At 43.6% G+C, this 19,107-nt stretch overlaps 1 protein-coding gene across 1 annotated transcript in view; it reads right to left on the bottom strand.

Moving 5' to 3' along the window:
* unc5a (unc-5 netrin receptor A) overlaps window positions 1–18,663 on the bottom strand; it is a 137,501-nt gene extending 118,838 nt beyond the window's left edge. The window contains exon 1 of the mRNA XM_069669901.1: window positions 18,573–18,663. Within this exon, the coding sequence (XP_069526002.1) occupies window positions 18,573–18,663 (91 nt within the window). The remainder of the gene's footprint in view (window positions 1–18,572) is intronic.
* Between the last annotated feature and the right edge of the window lie 444 nt (window positions 18,664–19,107).

Here is a 19,107-nt window from a genome sequence, read left to right as displayed (position 1 = left end):
TCAATAAAGTGCAGCTCTCACAAAGATCATGCCTTCTGGTATCCTCCCCCCTCCACCTCCCTGCGAAGCCACGACACCGCCTGAAATCTACAATGACAAAACTGACAGCTGTTGACTGGGGACGCGGCATTGAGGAGAATCAGGTCCCGGGCGCACAAACTCATCCCGGCGCTCCGGCGTCATCGCAGTGACAGGTCTCAGGGGCCGAGGCCTGAGACAGGAGGGAGAGGGGACGGGAGCATTAATGTATCATTCATCAGAGCTCTGCACCCCGCATCTTCCGCAGAATGAAAACATAACTGGGATGAAAATCCTATCGATCCGAGTCGCTTCCTTTTAGACAAATTGCACTTTTCTCTGCCTTTCAATTGTTTGGAAGGCAAATGTAAAGAGCAAAGATGAAACCCCGGGAGACATCATCGTCAGTGCTGCATCATGACAGGCGGACCCTTCTTCTTCTGCAGAGCCAGAAACATCACGGACTCTTAAAAGACACTTATTAAGACTGAGAAAAGGCCAATCAATTATCCTATTCACAGAGTAAATTGGCCAATCAAGTTCATAATGTCGAATAAAACTGACCAAGTTATGAAAGAATTGCAGTCATTTTCTTGGCCTGATAAGATAAAGGGTACAATGCGTGCCGTTTCAGTAAATGAGTGCCTTTATGCTGTGACTAACAGCGTTTCAGTCTGTTCTAGTTAACATTTACCAGCACCAACAATGAGGACCACCTCCCCCCTCCCCCTAATCCTCCTACATATTCTGAAGGCAGCGGAGGCCTCGTGGTTAGAGAGACCATCTCTGCTTTGATCTACCAACACCCCTGCAGAAGTGTCCTTGATACAGACGGAGCTACGGGGGTGCTGCTCCTGGCTGGCCCTGCGTGTTCACCTCTTTGCTGCAATGCAAACACGCCGCTCTCTGAGGAAAACGGAAAAAAAAGAGCTTCTTTCAAAACACTGATTTTTTTTTATTACAATCTTGGTTCAGTAGCCCTCCAGTGTTTGGTCTCAGACGTCCTCAGACGCAACAAGACGGAAATCTTTAGAGATGATCTCTGACATCATCACAGCTATCGGGGATCATTAGGGAAAGGACAGACAAAGGAAAGTATTTTTAAAAACTGTAGCACAGTCAGTTCTGTGGTCCCGAAGGAGGCTTTTGCAGAGCTAACGTGCATGAAGTGACAAGACAGACAGCGAGCGGGGATAACCATCTTACCCATGTGCAGTCCTCCTGCATTTCTAAATTAAAGATAGGGAGATAGCAGCGGCACAATCGCTACGTGGGATCTCCAGTCTCTGGTGAGGTAAAGGGACTTAGAGGAAATAGATCAACCCAGCATCTCAGGGGTCAAGGGTTTATTTAATGAAGTCATATCAGTGATATCGGCTCCGCTTCTGTTATCATCGGGCGGTGTTTAAATAGGGGGGGTTTGTGTAATAACTACAGCTCTGTTATAAATGCTACTTCATCTTTAGAAGTGACAACTGGAATGAAGAAACTTTGACTCTTTTAAAGGGCCAGCTCGCCCATTTTCAACCTCGGTCCTAGCATGCTATTATGGGGAGCTAATGCCATGATGGTAGGAAAAAAAATGTTGTGCCTTTGGAGGACGCTATCCGCTTCACCAATGGGCCCTGGAAGACCTCCGCTAGACTACGTAAAACGCGCCATCTGGCGGAGGCCCGGGGAGCTCGCTAAACTACACTTCCTCAATCTAGGACGCTGCCTCTGATGTCAGGTCTCGTTCAAAATTTTCAGGTTTGAAATGTAGACTGCAGATTTTTTAGGGGACTTTCACATTAGGGACCCAGGCCAGTCCTGAGTAAAGATGGAGCTAAAGTCCAGTTTGTTTTATTAGTGTGATCACTGTGCGACCACTTGAAAAGGTGGTCTCAAATACGGTTCATGTGTACTTGGTTTCGGTACACATCGGGTGTGAAAGCTACTGCACCGAAACCTAGGAAGATGACTGCTCCTCCGAAGCACCGCCGATCTCATCCTCTGAACTGCACAGCCATGGCTGATAAAGCAGGAAGGTAGGTGAGAGGGTCGTTCTTGAGATTTTCTCCAAACTATGAATAATAGTAGGCATAGTGAGAAGGTCGGCTCCACTGTATGGGCTTGCATACTTTTCTGCACTGGAACGACAACATAAACAATGTTTCATAGTTGAGAATACTCTTCTTCTCCTTGTTTTTGAGGTGCATTACCGCCACTTTCTGCTTCGGAGTCCTACCGCAAGCGTACTCGGGTACGGAACGAAATTATTAACGTGAAAGCTGACCGGTGGGGGAGAGGAGAAGGGGGGCAACCGTACTCAGGCACGATAGGAAGAAATCGTACCGAATGTGAAAACGCCCTTAGCCGATCCACCAGTATATTCTCGTCGTACTTCGGATTCTGTACCGCTCTGAGACATTGCCTGCAGCGAAAACGGTAGTATTTCACTCCAGCGTCTCTCGCTGGGCCGTTCCTTTCAGAGGGAGGGGCGCAATGCACGCTGGGTGTTGTAGGAGTGTAGAATGGGCGAAACCACGAGCTGTTTTTACAACTTTCATCACAGCTATGGCGCCAATTTCAAATATTATTGCTTCTATTGGTTACAGAGAACACCAGCTTTGACTGACAGTGGCTTTTTCCAGGCGTGAACTGCTCCTTTAAGTCTAAACATGACAGCAACACAGCTACACCCTGAACTTAATAAGACACCAATTGTATAAAATGTATAACTTTCAACCAACAGGTTCCTTTCGAACATATTTGGCCAATCACACATTTCCTCAGTGTAAAATACTTCAGTTAAAATGGGACTTAAATTCTCACATTATGCAAACCATAAATGCGGCTGTTAACGGAGCATCAGTTGCTATTTAAACCCACAAACTGCACGGCAAACTCTGCCAACTGGGGTGAAAATCTTAACTCAGAAACCTCATTTTCTACCGCTGTGCTACCAACTGTTCATGGTGAATAACTAAGCGTGTGGGTGGAGACTGTGAACAATTCTGTTTTTATAAACATGTCAGGAACACAACTTTGATCCGACGAGCACAGAGAGGAATTCAAACTTCGTTTTGTCTTAGTGGAGGCAGTTAAATCTCAAGACTGAACACAAAGCCACGATGGAAAGAAACTCATGTCACTGTGCAGATGAGTGCTTATAATGATTAGAAATACGTGGAGGAACATGTGAAGTGTGTGTGTGTGGGTGTTTGTTAACAGACATCCTGTTTTATCTGTGTGTGTATGCATCTGTTTGTGTGTGTTAATGGGTGTGGCATCAGTGGCAACAGAGCAATAAAGCCGTCAGTAAAATGTAAGAATAAGCCAGAGTGGAGGATAAACTGACACAGGAGCTTTGACGACAATCACCCGACATGTGGGGGAATTAACCGGGGTATTACAGCTGAACCTGTGGGACTCTGCAGCCTCCATAGGGAAACGGTGACACATGGACCTGCATACATGCTGCGACCTATAAATAAGGAAGGAGGAGGGATAATAATACTCGGCTTCTGAAGCAAAAAAAACATGTCAAATCTTGCGGTTTAAAATGTCTGCAGTGCCTTTTTTTGATGAAACACAATTAAAATAAAATAACTTTTTATTCTGCCAGAGTCATCAACAGCTCCAGCTCCTTCAATGAGAACCATTTCTTGACATTGGGAGAGCTTGCATTTCCAGGCTCCATGTTTTGACTCCGAGTGTCATGGAGACCGAGATTTAGTGTGACAACGCCGATGCCAAACGTTGTACTCCTGCAATGCTTTGCAGAAACATGGCACATTCAACGCTCTGCACACAATATTCCCCAAGATTCAAATTAACAATGCAGAAAAGCACTTAAAATAAAAGAAGGAGAGAGAAGGAACGGCAGTAGAGAATGAATTTTGTTTAAGGAGTTAAGCACGAAAGCAGTGATACTTTACTGACGGCAGCAGGACGCTCACTTCAGCTACTTCCTGCAGAGACTGACAGCTGAAACGCTGCATATCTGTCTGTCACTCTTCTCCGGGTAGTTTAGGGCTGTTTGTAATAAAGAGAATCAACAGAAATGACACTACTTTGGCAAATGAGCTCGTCTTTTAATCCAATTAAGTTCAGATCTAACAGCCAATGACAGCTCTCAGTGTTCTGATGGCTTACAGAAAGACACCTATTTTCCTCTTTATCTTTTGGTTGTTATTGATTGTATTTACGTTTATGGATGCATTATATTCAGCTGCGGTTTGATGATGCACTTACCGCCGCTGTGCTTCATCACTGTCTTGAAGTGTTTAGTGTCCTTGCCAGAACTATACGCTATCTGTTGTTAAACACATCGAGTTTGCCTCCCAGTGACTCCGTGACAGCAACGAAGATTGAATGAAGATCAAGTCAATACACTCCCGCTGTTTAACTCATTTTTTTTCTGTTGGCAGCAAAACAAAAAATTGCCATTTTAGATTGATTACTGGCAGGATAATGCAAATTTGCATATAATAAAAATTAATTCAGGAGCGGGCTATTATGGGGGGGAAATATTCCGCTCAGTGGATTTAATCTGTTTATTTTCAAAGCCACAGGAAAGTCACAAATTATTCTTCATAACATTTCATTGTGATGTTACTCTGCATTTGAATTTCACCTTCTGATTGGATATTGTTCAGTTTCAAACTTAAACCGCCAACACATTGAAGAAACCACAGTGACGTGCGTGTGAGTTTACAGTCTGTATAAATGTGTTTTTTCCCTGCAATTATTCGAGACTTTTGCTCCTTACTGTTGAAGGAACCGCCAGCTTAGCTTGAAGCACATCACCCTATAATTGTTCCTTGGTTTCGTGTCTGTCATGACACGTCTATAGGTCTGCAGCCGCTGTCACTAACCACAGCCTGCAGCCCAAATGGGGTCGCTCTATTTTTTCCTCAGTATCTCATACAACCAGGCTTTGTTCCTCATAGCACAATCTGGAGATGCCATTAGTGTGGAGCGAGACAGTGATGTTTAGTGACAGCAGACGACTCCTCTGGTCAAGAAAGTGCCCCGGAGTCATCAGAGTGTCACACACACCCCTCCGCCCCGACTGAACACAGCCTCCGCTCCCCAAGTTCACCTTTGTTCAAGCTATCCGAGAAGCAGAAAGCTAATTGTGTGACAGGGGTCGGGGGTGGGCAGCACCCACGACAGCCGGAGTTGTGCCACTGCGTAAAGCTGCCAGCCCTTCTTGTCAAACATACTGCAGGAGAATCCGACACAGAAATTAGGCGAGAGGGGGAGGCTCTCATTTTGCTGCAAGTGGCAGTTTTTGTCTTTGTGCTCTGTTCATGACTATTGTCATCACATTCAGGGCTGCGCTTAAAACATGCAGAAACTCTGCAGGCGGCTGGGCAGGGCGATAAGAGAGAGGCAACATGGCCTGTTTGGAGCTGATAACTTAGACTCAGCATAAATCAAACACCTTCTGGCGATTCAAATAATTTGTACAGTTTGGCATCATGTTAAGAGGGAGAGAATAATTCAGCAGAAGAAAGTATCATGCCTCAGTGCCCCGAAATGAAATGCTGCAGACTTGTCAAATTACACTTCCAAGTGAAATGCTTGTGCAGTGATTTACCAGCATTACAGCATATTATACCACACATTTTTTACACTGCAAATTAAATACAACTGCAGTCTCAAACTTTTTCCACTAACTACTTCAATCACAGATGTTAAACCATGTGAACACGTTTTGTTTCCGCTACAGAAGACACAGAATGAGTGAAGTGTTGTGTCGACTCCTCGGTGGTTATTTAACCACAGACAAACAAACAGTGAATCAGCTGGTGGCTCATTTGTGGAGAGCGTCATATGGACACCACAAACCACTCTATAGGCACTTAATGGGTTTACTTGGCTGCCTCATACTTGTGGGACCTCCGGCCCGACTGTTTGCTTTAGGCGCTGGCAATTTGCACCCGGCTGTGGATGCTCCATGCATCAGTGATGGCTTTACACAAAATGGCAGCCTGTTACGGAGGCCGGGCACCAACATGCTTCAGTTTATGAAGGCAAAAAGTCCACTAATGAAAAAGTGTGCTGCTTAGCTTAACGCTGGGGATGTGTTTCTGACTATTTGAAAGCTGATTTGTAGTTTTACATGGATTAAGCTGATGTGGAAGAGAAGACAAAGATTTTTCAGAATGATGAACTGTCAGCGTCTCAGCCTCCTGTAATGAGTGAGGAGAGCTGAGGTACGCCACTGATGAATATAATAGAACCTGAAAGGTAAGACAAGATTGATAAAAGGAAAGCTGAAGGCAGCCGGAGCAAGAGAAAAGCGCCTTTGTGAGATCACAGAAATGTTATCCGTGTTAGGAAGTCCATTTTTACACATGGGATGAGTTTGTTTCACAACTTTATCTGGAGCCTTTGAACAGCAGTGGGACAAATCCTGGCTTTCAAATGTGGACAGCGACTTTAAGACTTCTGTAGCAGAGAGCGCAAAGATAAAAGTTTTATTTTTGTGAAGCAAATGATCTTCTTAAAATGATTACCCCGCCCTTGTGTGGAAAAGCTTAGGATTTTACAGCGTGACATTTCTGCAGGAATATAAATAAAGAATAAGGAGGGGAAAAGTTTAACAATGACATTTTGAACAACACACTGACTCAGCCCGAAAAGTTACAACTTAATAATTACTTTAGTGAAAATGACAGAGCAAAGCCATATGCAGAGCATGTTGCAGAGCAAGAAATTAGAAAATAAGCCAAATTGCATTTGGCTTTGTGATGATTCAGCCTGAAACCAATCCGTCCGAGTTCTCAGTCATTTGAAAAACAGAAGTATGATTTCTAAACGGCAAAGTGTGGACCGTCCAATCACACAGTTCTCACACTTCAGTCGAACATGAGGGGGGTTATTCGGGGGACGTGCTCTGTTTGGCTCCGGGAACGTGTGACAGAGAGAAAATGAGATGATTCATAACAACACTGGAGATTTCTACTGACGAACTGCAGCAACAATGGAAAAGGTTAGTCACACAGTCTCGCACACAATCTGCCTTTTTCCTTTAGTGACAGACGTCATGTGCACACAGACACATGACATAGTGTATCTTAACTCCATCAGGGAAATATAAAGAGTACAGACGTGGCTTATATACAAGATCGATACAAGCACAAAAAGCCACTGTCAGTCAAAGCTGGTGTTCTCTGAATAGATCGATAGATGATGATGAAATTGGTGCCATAGCTGTGGAGAAAGTTGTACAAACAGCTCGTGGTTTCGCCCGTTCTACATTCCTACAACACCCAGCATGCATTGCAATCCTCCCTCTGAAAGATACGGCCCAGCGAGAGACGCTGGAGTGAAATACTACCGTTTCGCTGCAGGCGATGGCTCAGAGCGGTAAAGAATCCGAAATATGATGAGAATATACCGGTGGATCATCTAAAAAATCTTCAGGTCTGCAGTCTACATTTCAAACCTGACGACTTTGAATGAGACATGACATCAGCGACGGGCGTCCTAGACTGAGGAAGTGTAGTTTAGCAAGCGTTTTACGTAGAGGTTTTCCAGGGCCCATTGGAGAAGCAGATAGCATCCTCCAAAGGCACAGAGCTATATTGCTTTTTTTTCCCTACCATAATGGCATTAGCATTAGCTCCATAGCTCCCCATAATAGCATGATAGGACTGAGGTTGAAAATCGGCGAACTGGCCCTTTAATGTGTTTAAAATGTGTGAATGTATCAGTACGAGTATGTAGATTAAAGTTCAATGAACAATCAGCCCCTTCTACAGTAATGTCTGATAATTAAAGGTAAGAGAAGGTGTAATGTAAATGTGTTTGTGGAAGTGTTGATAAGTGAAGAAATACAGGGTAAATGGAGGTGCGACTCTGGATGTAAATTAAGCGAGGACCAGCAACAGCTACCAGCTGAAGGGGGGGGTTGTGATGATAGGCTGGCCTATTCAGATCAACCCAAATAAAGTGAGAAGGAAAACACTTCATCTGCCTCTCTTTCCACACTTCTAAAGACCTATATAGAATTTAGAGGGACGGTGCAGCCCGATGTAAGTCGGACACTGCTTCCCCACTCAAAAAAAAAACCTCCAGAGGGAGCCTGCTCACTGTGGATTAATGTGCCTTTATAAAGTTGTCATGTCTGGTAGAGATTAAGCAGGCCCGGTCCTCCCTCCCCACGCTGCTGCACATCAGTCCGGCCCAGTGGAGCCCCATCGTGCTGTGAAAGGCGGACCAAAGGGGCACAGAAAGTCTATTTTTGGGATACAGTTGGGACTCTGATGGTCATATTAAAGAAACAATAAATCGACTATAATAGTGGAGACTAGAAAGATTAATTAAACAGACGACAAGACATAATTATAGAAATTCTAAAGGCTGATATTGAGCTGCACAGAAGTCAACATATGTTGTTTCTTGAGATATTTAAAGCGAGTCTGTTTAACGGAAACCGTCCAGCAAAGATAAAGGGATTTACAGGCTTCTGGTTTGTTTCTATACAAAGCAAGCCTGATGTTGTACCACTTAGATTACATTACAGCTGAGGACACAATGAAGGACCTTTGAGTGAAACTCTGAAATCCAGTTACAAGTGATTTCCATAAGGCAGGACAGAGTCTCATGTAGCTACGTGTAGCTGCATGTGATAAATGAAACAACGGCTGCTGACTCCTGACACGTCAGTAACATCAGGAGCAAAGACTTTACATCCTGACAGCGATCAAAACAGCCATAACGGAAAATAGCGAGACACATTTTACTCCATTGGCTATTGTCAACACAATTACAACATTTGGCAGACACTCTTATCCAGAGTGACTCACAACGCTGCTCCGGATTCAAGATTACAGGCAACACCATCAGATGAAGCAGAGACGGACCGTTGGGTGACATTTATGACCACTCACGGGATGATTCTGTGATCCCAACAGCGCGGAGGACGAGTTCAAAGACAGGCATGTTGAAAACATTACAAATGTATATTAGTAAGTTTATATGGGTGTTTAAAAACATCATTAGCTCTTCAATTGAACAAAAATGTTCAAAGTTAAGTCTACCTGACTTTTCAGCTTCAATTAAACTGTCAGACCGAGAATAATTGAGATAAATAATCCTCTATAGTGTCTTCAGCTAATGAGTGATGGGATGTTCTGAATTGGGAGTAAAATTATGCTACAGTGACTCAGAAATAAAGGATGGATGAAGTCATTAGAGGAGCTGTTAACAATATCGTATTAAGCAAGCTCAGTCAGAGGCCAGCGTACTTTCAATCACTGCTGGAAATTGGACACCAACTCACATTCATTAAACTGCAGCCACATCGAACAAATAACGCCTTATTTTCATGTTTATTGGTCACCAGATGTCCGCCCGCCCCAACTGCATGTTAGGCAAATTAATTAAACAAGCAAATTGAAGCGAGCTTTGTTGTTTTTACAGAATGAGTTGACCACTGCCAACTGCCACAAGAAGCAACAGCAACATGACGATCAATAATGTGGAAAAGCTCTTTAAGTACATAAACGGCACACGTTCGAATGCACATTGTTCATTTCACAATTAAGCAGAGCCGGGCATCTGTTAGGAGAGAGGCACTTCAGTGTGGTGACATCATACTGCCTTTTTGACAGAGGAGACTTGAACACTAACAAGAACTGCAATATATCTTCTATCCGCCCACACCAGACTTCGTGCTGATGTCAGTTTATATCTGTCAGTAGAGTGCACCAAGCAGACTTAACCTGTTGTGCTCCATATCAATATGCTGTGTACATGACTGAAGAGCTTCAATTAAAAATACATGACACACAAAATTTGCCTGAACATGTGATTGCTGATTGGAATTTCTCCAAATGAGCAACACTTTTAACTGCCATCAGATCAGCCTGTACACTGACAGTAGGGCTGGCCGGAATGATAATCACCATTATTTTGATCAATGTTGAGATCACGATTATTTAGTCATTTTAGGCATTTTTTTAATGTACTTTCACATTTAAGTAAACAAAGCAATGCTTTCAGTTCAATTTTGTGCATCACTTAAACCCTAAACCCAAAATACCTCCAAACAACCGATGACGAGCCGTTGCGGGTGTGACCTGCTCTCTTCCCGTTTTAGCGTAACAACAAGCAGCGTTCAAAATGCGACCGAGTGTCGCCTACATGACACGTTTGCTCGAACAACACTTCAAAGCCGTAAGAGATAAATATGTTAAGATCATAATGAAAAACAACAAAGAGGCATTCACGAGGACAGCTATGTTTTCTCTTCCTGCTTTCAACAGCTGCTGTAACCACGACAACCACAGACGCATCCATTTAACATGGTCACTCGTTGAACCAAAACCCCAGTCTCCTCTTCCATTCTAAACAGCCGCTGCAAGACATGCGGAGCACGCATTTTAAACGTCAATATCGCCGTCAATCAATTATTTAATCGTGGGAAGTCAGAATCGTAATCAATATTCAATTAATTGTGCAGCCTTAGCTGACAGTTACAACCTTATGTGTTGGTATTCACACACACATCATTTTCAATATGCATATCAAGTGCCAAAGACCACCCTGGAATAAAGCAAGGTTTAAATCGGCCACGTAAATGAGACCAACTGTTAGAATAAAAATGCCATACTTACTGTAGGTCGCCAAACATCACAGCCAGGAGTTGCAGTTAAAGGCATAAAGGATAAACAGTCACATGGACCTTGGAGCAAGATTACTCTTAGATGTGTCTCAATGTTTCTCACAGGACACAAATAATAATTTCATATTTATTTGTATCTTATGTCTTTTATTCTTATGTACAGCACTTTGGTCCTCTGTGGTTGTTTTAAAGTGCTTTACAAATAAAGTTGGATTGGATATGAATGACTCAGAACTTACTGAATGTGGACATTCATACTGTAAAGACAGTTCACAGACAGCTCAGTGGGAATGAGAGAGTCCTGTCCTGTTTGTTGTCATGCTAACTCGAGTTGACTGCATGAACTGGCTTCTTTTGATTTCTGTTATTCTTCACTTCCTATTATTGTCACTTTATGTGGTTATTTATTTTTGATTCATGTACAGTATGATGAGATCATTCAGCTTTTATCCAGGCCTACTTCTCTGAATACGCTGCAGCATTGCTGGAGCATCTCTAAATCAAAAGTAGCCGGTGGAAAACTGAGCATGTTAGCAATTCACAGAGCAGCATTTAATTTCAGCAAATGTTTAATTTCAACAGTTGGTTTACAAGTTGTTCCCGTAGGCTTGATGCAACATTCATCCCTGTCCATTTTTAAAGTGGATTACTGCAAGATGCCGCAGAATCATCCTGCTTGCAGAGCTAAAGAGCCCTCACAGGCTCACTGTTTTAGACATACATGCACGAGTGTAAACAATAAATGGTTTTTACCAGTGTTGACAGCCTCCAAAAACTGGTATAAGTGTGACGTGTAGCGCTGTCGGGGTTGTCCTGGTTCTCTGCACATGCTTACGTCTGAAGCGGTGGCTCTGCAGGTCGATGATATAGAGAGGTCCTCTCCAAGAGCGTGGTGCATAATGGATGTAGCTGCCTGCCAACTTTTAACTAAAGCAATCCAATATGGGTATTTAATGAAACAGTAAATAGAGCTTACACAAGTCCAGTACTTGAACAGACTTAGCCCACTGATAACCATAGGGAGTAAAACAACATGTTTTTGAGGGTTTAATGGTGTAGGATTGTTAAATAAATAGGATCAAACAGCTGCTTTAAATGGCTCTCGATAAGATACGCATTCATTGTTTGGCACTCCTCTACCAGCTTCTTCGTTTTCTACTTGGTATGTTGTTGACTCAGGTCGAGTACACGTCTACAGAAATTATGAGAGGGCTCAGATTCACCATCCTTGGCCCCACAACATGTTAGGGAAGTATCACTCCTCCTGTAAGTAATTATATTAAATCATAAGAGTTTATTTCTGATATCACCAACCCATCAATATTAAATCTGCCTGGAACACAGGAGTGCAAATTAGTGGATAATTAACAAAAACAACGCCAGAGCAGACTGCACTCATCTTTTGAAAATCAAGCTCTGCAAGAAGAAACCAGCAGGTATGGAAACACACTTTGATTCCACACGTCAGCGGACGTTTAAATCCATAGCGGCCATGATCAAGTGCGAGGCGCGCTGTAAAAAAGGGAGTGTCTAGCCTCAGTGGTAGCTGTGTTGTCATGATTAATTCTATGGGAGTAAGGACTTGAATGCGTTTTTCTGTGAGCCTCGTGTTCCTGATGGCCTTGCCAAGAAAATCTGCTGCTTAGCTTTAAGCTTTGAATCTGTAATGTTCAGACCTCATTTCACATGAGGAAATGGTTTGTTTGGGAAAAACAATAACGGAGGGACCTACATAGATCAGAGAGGCTGCTCTCTCACTGCTACGCATTTAGGGTGGATGATAAATGGTTTATGTTTTGTTGGAAGCAACTAGCATACTGTTGCATAACATCAGAATGACTTTTTGTAACGATTTCAGGTACTAGTAGAAGGCGGCGACAGAAAGACCTGATCTGACCTGATCTTTGAGTTTGTTCATCTATAAGCAAAAGGTGACACGGATGACATTTGTAATGTTGTATCAATACTGAATTATTAACAAGCTTGCTGCTAAACCCAGCGTATTCTAACCTTACATCACACAACATGCTGCCTGGGCTCGAATGTGCTCTGAGAGTCACCGCTCTGTTGACTCAGTTGAATTGCTTGCCTAAGGGATCAGGGCCTGGACACATACATATAATTAGGAAAGGTCACTGTGCCTCCTGTCTTGTCAACAAAATCACTTCGAGATGACAAATTCTGGCTCCGGCTGAGCCCGACCGCCCTCAGATACCCTTGCCAATCAAGTGCCAGCAGGGCTGCATGGGTAGCCTTAGGTGATTTCTAATTATGTATTTTACATGCCATGCTAAACAGCGCTAAGCATACCAATAAGCCATACGTATGGTTGGAGGTGTGTTCTCTCTTCAAGGTTGAAATAGAAGACAAGTCAGTGCGTTTAATTCTACACGACTATAAGCTGCTGAAAAATTAAACAAGACCATCCCTGCTCGGTATAACACCACGTCGAAACATTTACATTTAACCAACCTTAGTTTTAATGAGAAGAAAATCCGGGTATTACACAATGACATTTAACTGATGAAATCGGCAAAATGCCAGTTCACATGAGATGACCTTCACGTGGTTTCAAAGTTCCTTTCCCACCACATCCTCTGTAGACTTTCTATCCAGTCCACTGTATGATGAAGTGGAAGTGGCTTTCACATTGCTCCCTGGTGGCCTTACTAAGGAACTATTAATCTATGGCTCTCCATATTGCATTCAGATCTGCTTCCCCCAGCCACCACCTGGCCTGAAGTAAAGGCCAGAAGAGGACCCAGAGGACTGGACACTCTCTTATTATGAGCTGCACCAAGACACCTCTGGGCTTCTAGGCGCTTCCTCTGACAGTGACTGATGGCCAATTAACCATTTGGAGAAGAGTATTGATCACTTAGAGAAGAGGAAGGATCTGGAAACATCTCCTAACACGCCACTACTCTGGCTGCACAAAGTGAGCAGCCAGACGGTACATTATGTACACTAAAAACTAACATTAAAACAAAACCCGACAGCCTTTACACACAAATACTGGATCTATGGCGAGCAAGAGGGCCGTTTAACTACTTTCTTACGGTGTCAAGTCACTTCACCGTCTTTTTAAAAATTGTATAAAACCAGAATAAGCAATTCAGCTTGTGAGCTCCTAGAGCCAAACACTTTAAAGAGTTTTGAAGAAATGTTGATTTTTAACTTAAAACTCCTTCAGTCAATGTTTTTACTGGTTAGAATTACCTGGTCTGTTAGTGTGCTGAGGAAGATTCCTCTGTGGATACTTCAGCCCCTGGGTAAAACCTTTTGAACGCTACATTTTGTGACTTGTTTGTAAAGTAAACAGCCTGCTATGCTGTTGCTCCAGGTTAGCTGTGTGCAATGACGCAGCCTCACAAGTGCAGTTTCAGCTGATTAAATGTGAGAGGGCTTCGGTTCTCCTCGACTAATGATTATAATCTTTGACTTTTAGGGGGCAGCCCTAGCAGAGCGAACACCAACACCCTCCACCATATCCTTTTTCTGTTTATAAATAGAGAGTAAGATCATGTCAAATAGATTCTGGGGCAGCATCTTCTACTGCCATCGACTTCCCGGACATAAACCTCCTCCTTCATGTGTCCCATGTTTTTTGCTAGGCTGAAATTTTCTCAGAGAGCAAAGAGGCCTCAGAGGTTAAAGGTCAGCACCGCATGAGCAACAGAGAGAGATGACCCGGGAAAAGGCGCGTTCGATTAGAACCTCCAGGAAAAGCCCCAGTGCTCGGATCAGTGAGCTCATCCCCACCTCTCATTGGTGGCCTTTGGATATATGAGGCCGAGCGTTGGCACAGGATGGTTAGCAGAGGGCAATCTCCACACTGCTGATACCATGTCAGACAGGGAGGCCTTACATGAATTATTGTCCAGGTTCTCATTGAAACATAGGGTAATCTCATCCTATATCAGAGGTGAAAGGTCAATTTTATGCTACCTGGATAGAAAAGCGCGGAAACCGACTGGGTGCAGCGCCTTCCAGGAGGGAAACAGCCCAACTTCCGCCCCTAAGCGCTCTCACATAGACCTGAATCATAGAAATGGGGTAATTGAAACAAAAGGGCAGAGTTTGACAGAGATGTAGTGCCTTCGCAGGGCCTCTGCACAGACTGCAGAAAATAACACCGAACTCCTCCCCTCTGCAAGGTTCATCCTCCGTGTGTCCTCGACAACGCCTGTGTCCTTCCTTTCCTCCTCAAGATTGCCATTTGCAAATGATAAGAGCAGGGACGTAGCCTTCTGAAGGATATGCTGCCTGGGCATTTGTCACCAAATGGAGCGTGCCCCTGCGCTGTTTAAAGCTGACCCGTGTTGACATGCACTGTTTACCTTTTATTCATTTAACCAGGATTATCTCTGCCGCCATTAATCACAGTAACTCAAGGTGGAGAAATTAGATTCCGCAAGAGTCGGACAGGAAGAGCATTCATTCAATTTGTCTGTTTCAAAGAAATTATCTGAATACAAAATGCAACACATTTGATCAGCTCTGTCCTGAAAATAATGCAAACTCACTTTTTTTAATTGTAATATCGTGCAATTCAAATTCTGTGAGCAGCAGAACATTCATAACAAGTATTAGTACTCATGAGGAGAGAAATCATTTAAATTTTTTTCCTCTACTTTTTCCCTCCAAACTGTAATTACCTCCTTGCATGATATATTCTGCATTTGTACATCATGTTAATTTACTGGGTGAGTATTAGCAGAAGAGAAAATAAATAATATTACAGAAAATCTCCCTCCCCCAGTGTTCAAGTCCTTCCGTTGTCATTTGAATTCATCTCCCATGACTGGAGGGAACAAAAACTCTTTCTGGTAGTAAATTATCGCTTCCCCGTAAAAGACCACATCCGGGCAAATACATAGCGATCATTTGCCATGCATTAGCTATGGGACAGAAACGAAGTGGTTTTAAATTCCTTTGACCAGAAGGCAATTTCCCCCAATAAATTATGTTAATTTCAGCTTTCGCTCCCCTTATCGCATTCTTTAGTGAGTCAATGAGGAGAGACAAAACGGGCCGCGAGAAAGACAACTCCGGGATGATTCACATTAGAGTGATGAGAGACGTCTGGCAAAAGCATCCCTCATATTACCGTACTAAGAAATGAGGCCTCAAATTGCTGCATTATGCCAACATTTCTGCTTGTTGTCAGTTAATGGCCAGCTCGCCTTGCATCATCCCGAGGTTCACACCCCGTGGAAATTTCTCTGAGGTGACTGTTCACACGAGTAGGAAGGTGCCTCATACCAAATCCCATGCTCCCTCGCTGAACCAGACAACAATTGCTTGGCAACGCTCTCATTGGGCAGAAGGAAAAACAAAGGAAAAGGCAGGGTTTTATTCTCTCTGCATGGGTAGCCGACTTTTTGATGATCTTTTCTCGAAGGAAGTAACAAGGGACAAACAACACAACACACTAACGGGCAAGTTTAAATAAATGGCAAACAACAGAAGCAACAGGAGCTGGAATCATTTGCAGCCAATACAAGTTCATACACAGGCAGCAGAAATGCATGTATGCAAATCCTTGTGGAAACCCCCTCACACACACACACTTTGCATTCTAAAAACATCAAGTTGTGTGCACACGCAGGCAAAGCAGTACAGTTCTTTGTTCCTCAAGCTGAAAGCACAACTCCCCCCTCCGTCCGGCCCGTCAGATCACTCACAACACAGAGAAAGGGAAAGTGCTCAGCTAGCTCAAAATCTAGATTGACAGGCCTACCTTTATTACTGACTGAGTTATGTTTCCCTGCAAAAAAAAGACAAGTCGGCTTTTGATGCAGACGAATGCCGAGTCAGCGCCTTGCCTCTCTTCAGAGGATAGCTCGTCTGATCTCAGCTGAGACCGTCCTGGCCCTGATGTCGGAAGAATTGGCTACCAAATTACCTTCCGATGCATCTCTGGGACTGACTCCATCCTATAAAAGTAGCTTGTAAGCTGTGATGGCAGCTTATAAGGATGCCTGTACTGAACTAATATATGATAGACAGCGACAGAGGGGAACAGAGAGAGGGGTCTGCCTTAAGATTCAGAAGACAGAGAAGAATGAAATCACCTATATCCCTGAATTCATCTTTTTTTATTAACCGGCTCATTGCTATTCAGGGTCACAAAAGGGCTGGGAGCATATCCCAGCATGCATTGAGTGAAGGGCTGGGAAACACCCTGGACAAATCTCCAGTCTATCACAGAGCGAACAAAGAAACAGACAAACAGCATCACACCTGTGGGAATCTTAAAATTGACATTATGACAGACAGAACATGCACACGGAACCGAGGAGGAGATACACCTCCTGCTGCAAGGCAACAGCACCTCCACGCCACCCATACCAACCAGCCACACACTCAAACACCTCTGTTTCAGCATGCATCATAAAATGACTTGTAAATATCACTGCACTGCTACTTACTTAGCTTGATATACGAGGTCCCTGGAGCTTGACTGTTTATTTAATCCTAATATATTCATAATTATACACTAATTAATGCAGGAGAAAAGCCCTCTTAATTCATCATCTCGGTGTCCTGAAGCTAGAGACACAATTACACCAACTTTAACATGTTTACCTTCTGTCCTAAGCAAGGTTAACAGTTTGGAAACAAGAGCACAGCAAATGACGTGTGAAATTATCATGTTTCCTATACTCAACAGCAGTTCCCAGCTGTGCGGCATTGCGAGTATAATATTTGGCATCAGGAGAATGGGTAAACAGAGGGTAAAATAGTCAAATAGCTGAAGTGGGAAAGAGTGCATTATGGGTATCAGGGTTTATTGACTGTATTGATTAAAGCACTGATTTGTCTGGCTTGCTAGCACTTTTATGTTAGATTATCGTTGTGTTTTCTGCACAAATACGTTGTGAAATACTATTATAATAAATAATGATGAATAAATGATTTTTCATATTTAGTCGAGAAGAAGCTGCATATTATAAACAGCCTCTCATACAAATGTCTTGTTTGTAGCTGCTGGGCTAAACTTATCTCCAGTCTGTGCACTAACTACAGCTCACCCCCACTGTCGGTGATTGTTTTGTACATCAAAGCACATTTGCATGCAATCGCTAGTGTCTGGCCAAGAGGCTACATCATAAAATGTAACTCATCAGCGCGAGTAGGTCGTCTACCAACTCCGTAAAGCTGTCAGTATACTGCACATGCAGCAGGAATGAGTCCTGGTCGGAGAGAAACGTGGAGTTGAATGATCCTGTTTGCAGGCAGCAGAGCAGCACCCGGTTAGATGGATGAATACAGGCTCTGAATGTACGGCTTGCCCTGTCCGCTCTGCGGCGACATAGCTCTAAGATTTAATAACAAAATGATAAGCGGCGTGATATTCTTCTTATATTGGAGTTAGTCTGCTTAAATTAAGTGAAGGTTGCTTATGTGACAGTATGAACAGAGCGCAATGTTGTAACCGAGCACTGCGTTTTATTGTTCACGGGCCCGTCTGTAAAAACGTGTCTGAAAGTGCAGGTTTGCTCCTTTCTAGCAGGTGTAGCTCCAACTTCCCTTACAGTCACGACAGTGGGGGTAAAACGCACGCTAGACCGCGCTGAGCTGCTTCAAACATATACGTTTGCAACCTAAGAAAAGATGTTCAATGATAGTTGCGTTTAAATCAAGTTTTCACCTTGGTAGGCACGTTTGAGGCAGCAAACGCACTCTTATTTAACCTTGAAGTCGGAGGCTAATTGATGTGTGTGACTGCTAGCAAATTAAAGAACAATAACGTCCGCTAACAACGTGCTCTGTCACGCGCTGGCTGCATTTCGGACAAAAAACCTACTAGCAAACAACTTGTCACGTGCAGCCTTTTTTGTATGTACTTACTGTGTTTTTCCCAGCACTAAATGTTAGACAGCATCATTAACAAAACGCATTTAAATGTCATAGTGAAACTCACCAGTGCAGGTGAAGCCAGCGAGCACGAGCCAGAGCACAAGGAGCGTAGAGCTGAACCTACAGCGGACAAAGGGGCCCAGAAGTAAGGGCATCTTCGTGGTTTTTATCACCTAAGTTTCAAAAGGCAGGGAGCAGAGAAAAAACACGGGCGCACAGGGCTTTTAAAGGTCCGGAGAGTGTCCTCTGTTGCACTTTTTTTCACAACGCCCAAGTCTTTTCCTCAACACATATCCTCGTGCCGTAGCGTGGCCATCAGTATCCCGCTCGTGCGTCTTCGTTGCTCAGAACAACGCATCACAGGTGTGGTAAATAAAACTGCTTCCTTGCTCACCGCCGCGGGTTTACTGTACTGTATCTCTCCAAAAAGCCGTTATCCGCTCTCAAGTCTCCCTCTCTCTCACTGAGCCGAGGAGGGAGGCAGTTCGGTGTCGGTTCTTGTCACTTTGCAGCCTTCACGCGAAAGAATACCTTCTCCAAATGCGAAAATTGTAAGAATTGGCATCAGAGAGGGAACATCTGCTTGCACAGCAATGCTG

Source organism: Semicossyphus pulcher, unplaced genomic scaffold (assembly GCF_022749685.1).
Source record: "Semicossyphus pulcher isolate SPU_LCO1_2020_fin unplaced genomic scaffold, fSemPul1.0.p SCAF_2, whole genome shotgun sequence".
Taxonomy (NCBI): Eukaryota; Metazoa; Chordata; class Actinopteri; order Labriformes; family Labridae; genus Semicossyphus; species Semicossyphus pulcher.
Note: the sequence above shows the minus strand (reverse complement) of the source record. Positions and strands in the feature narration are given on the sequence as shown.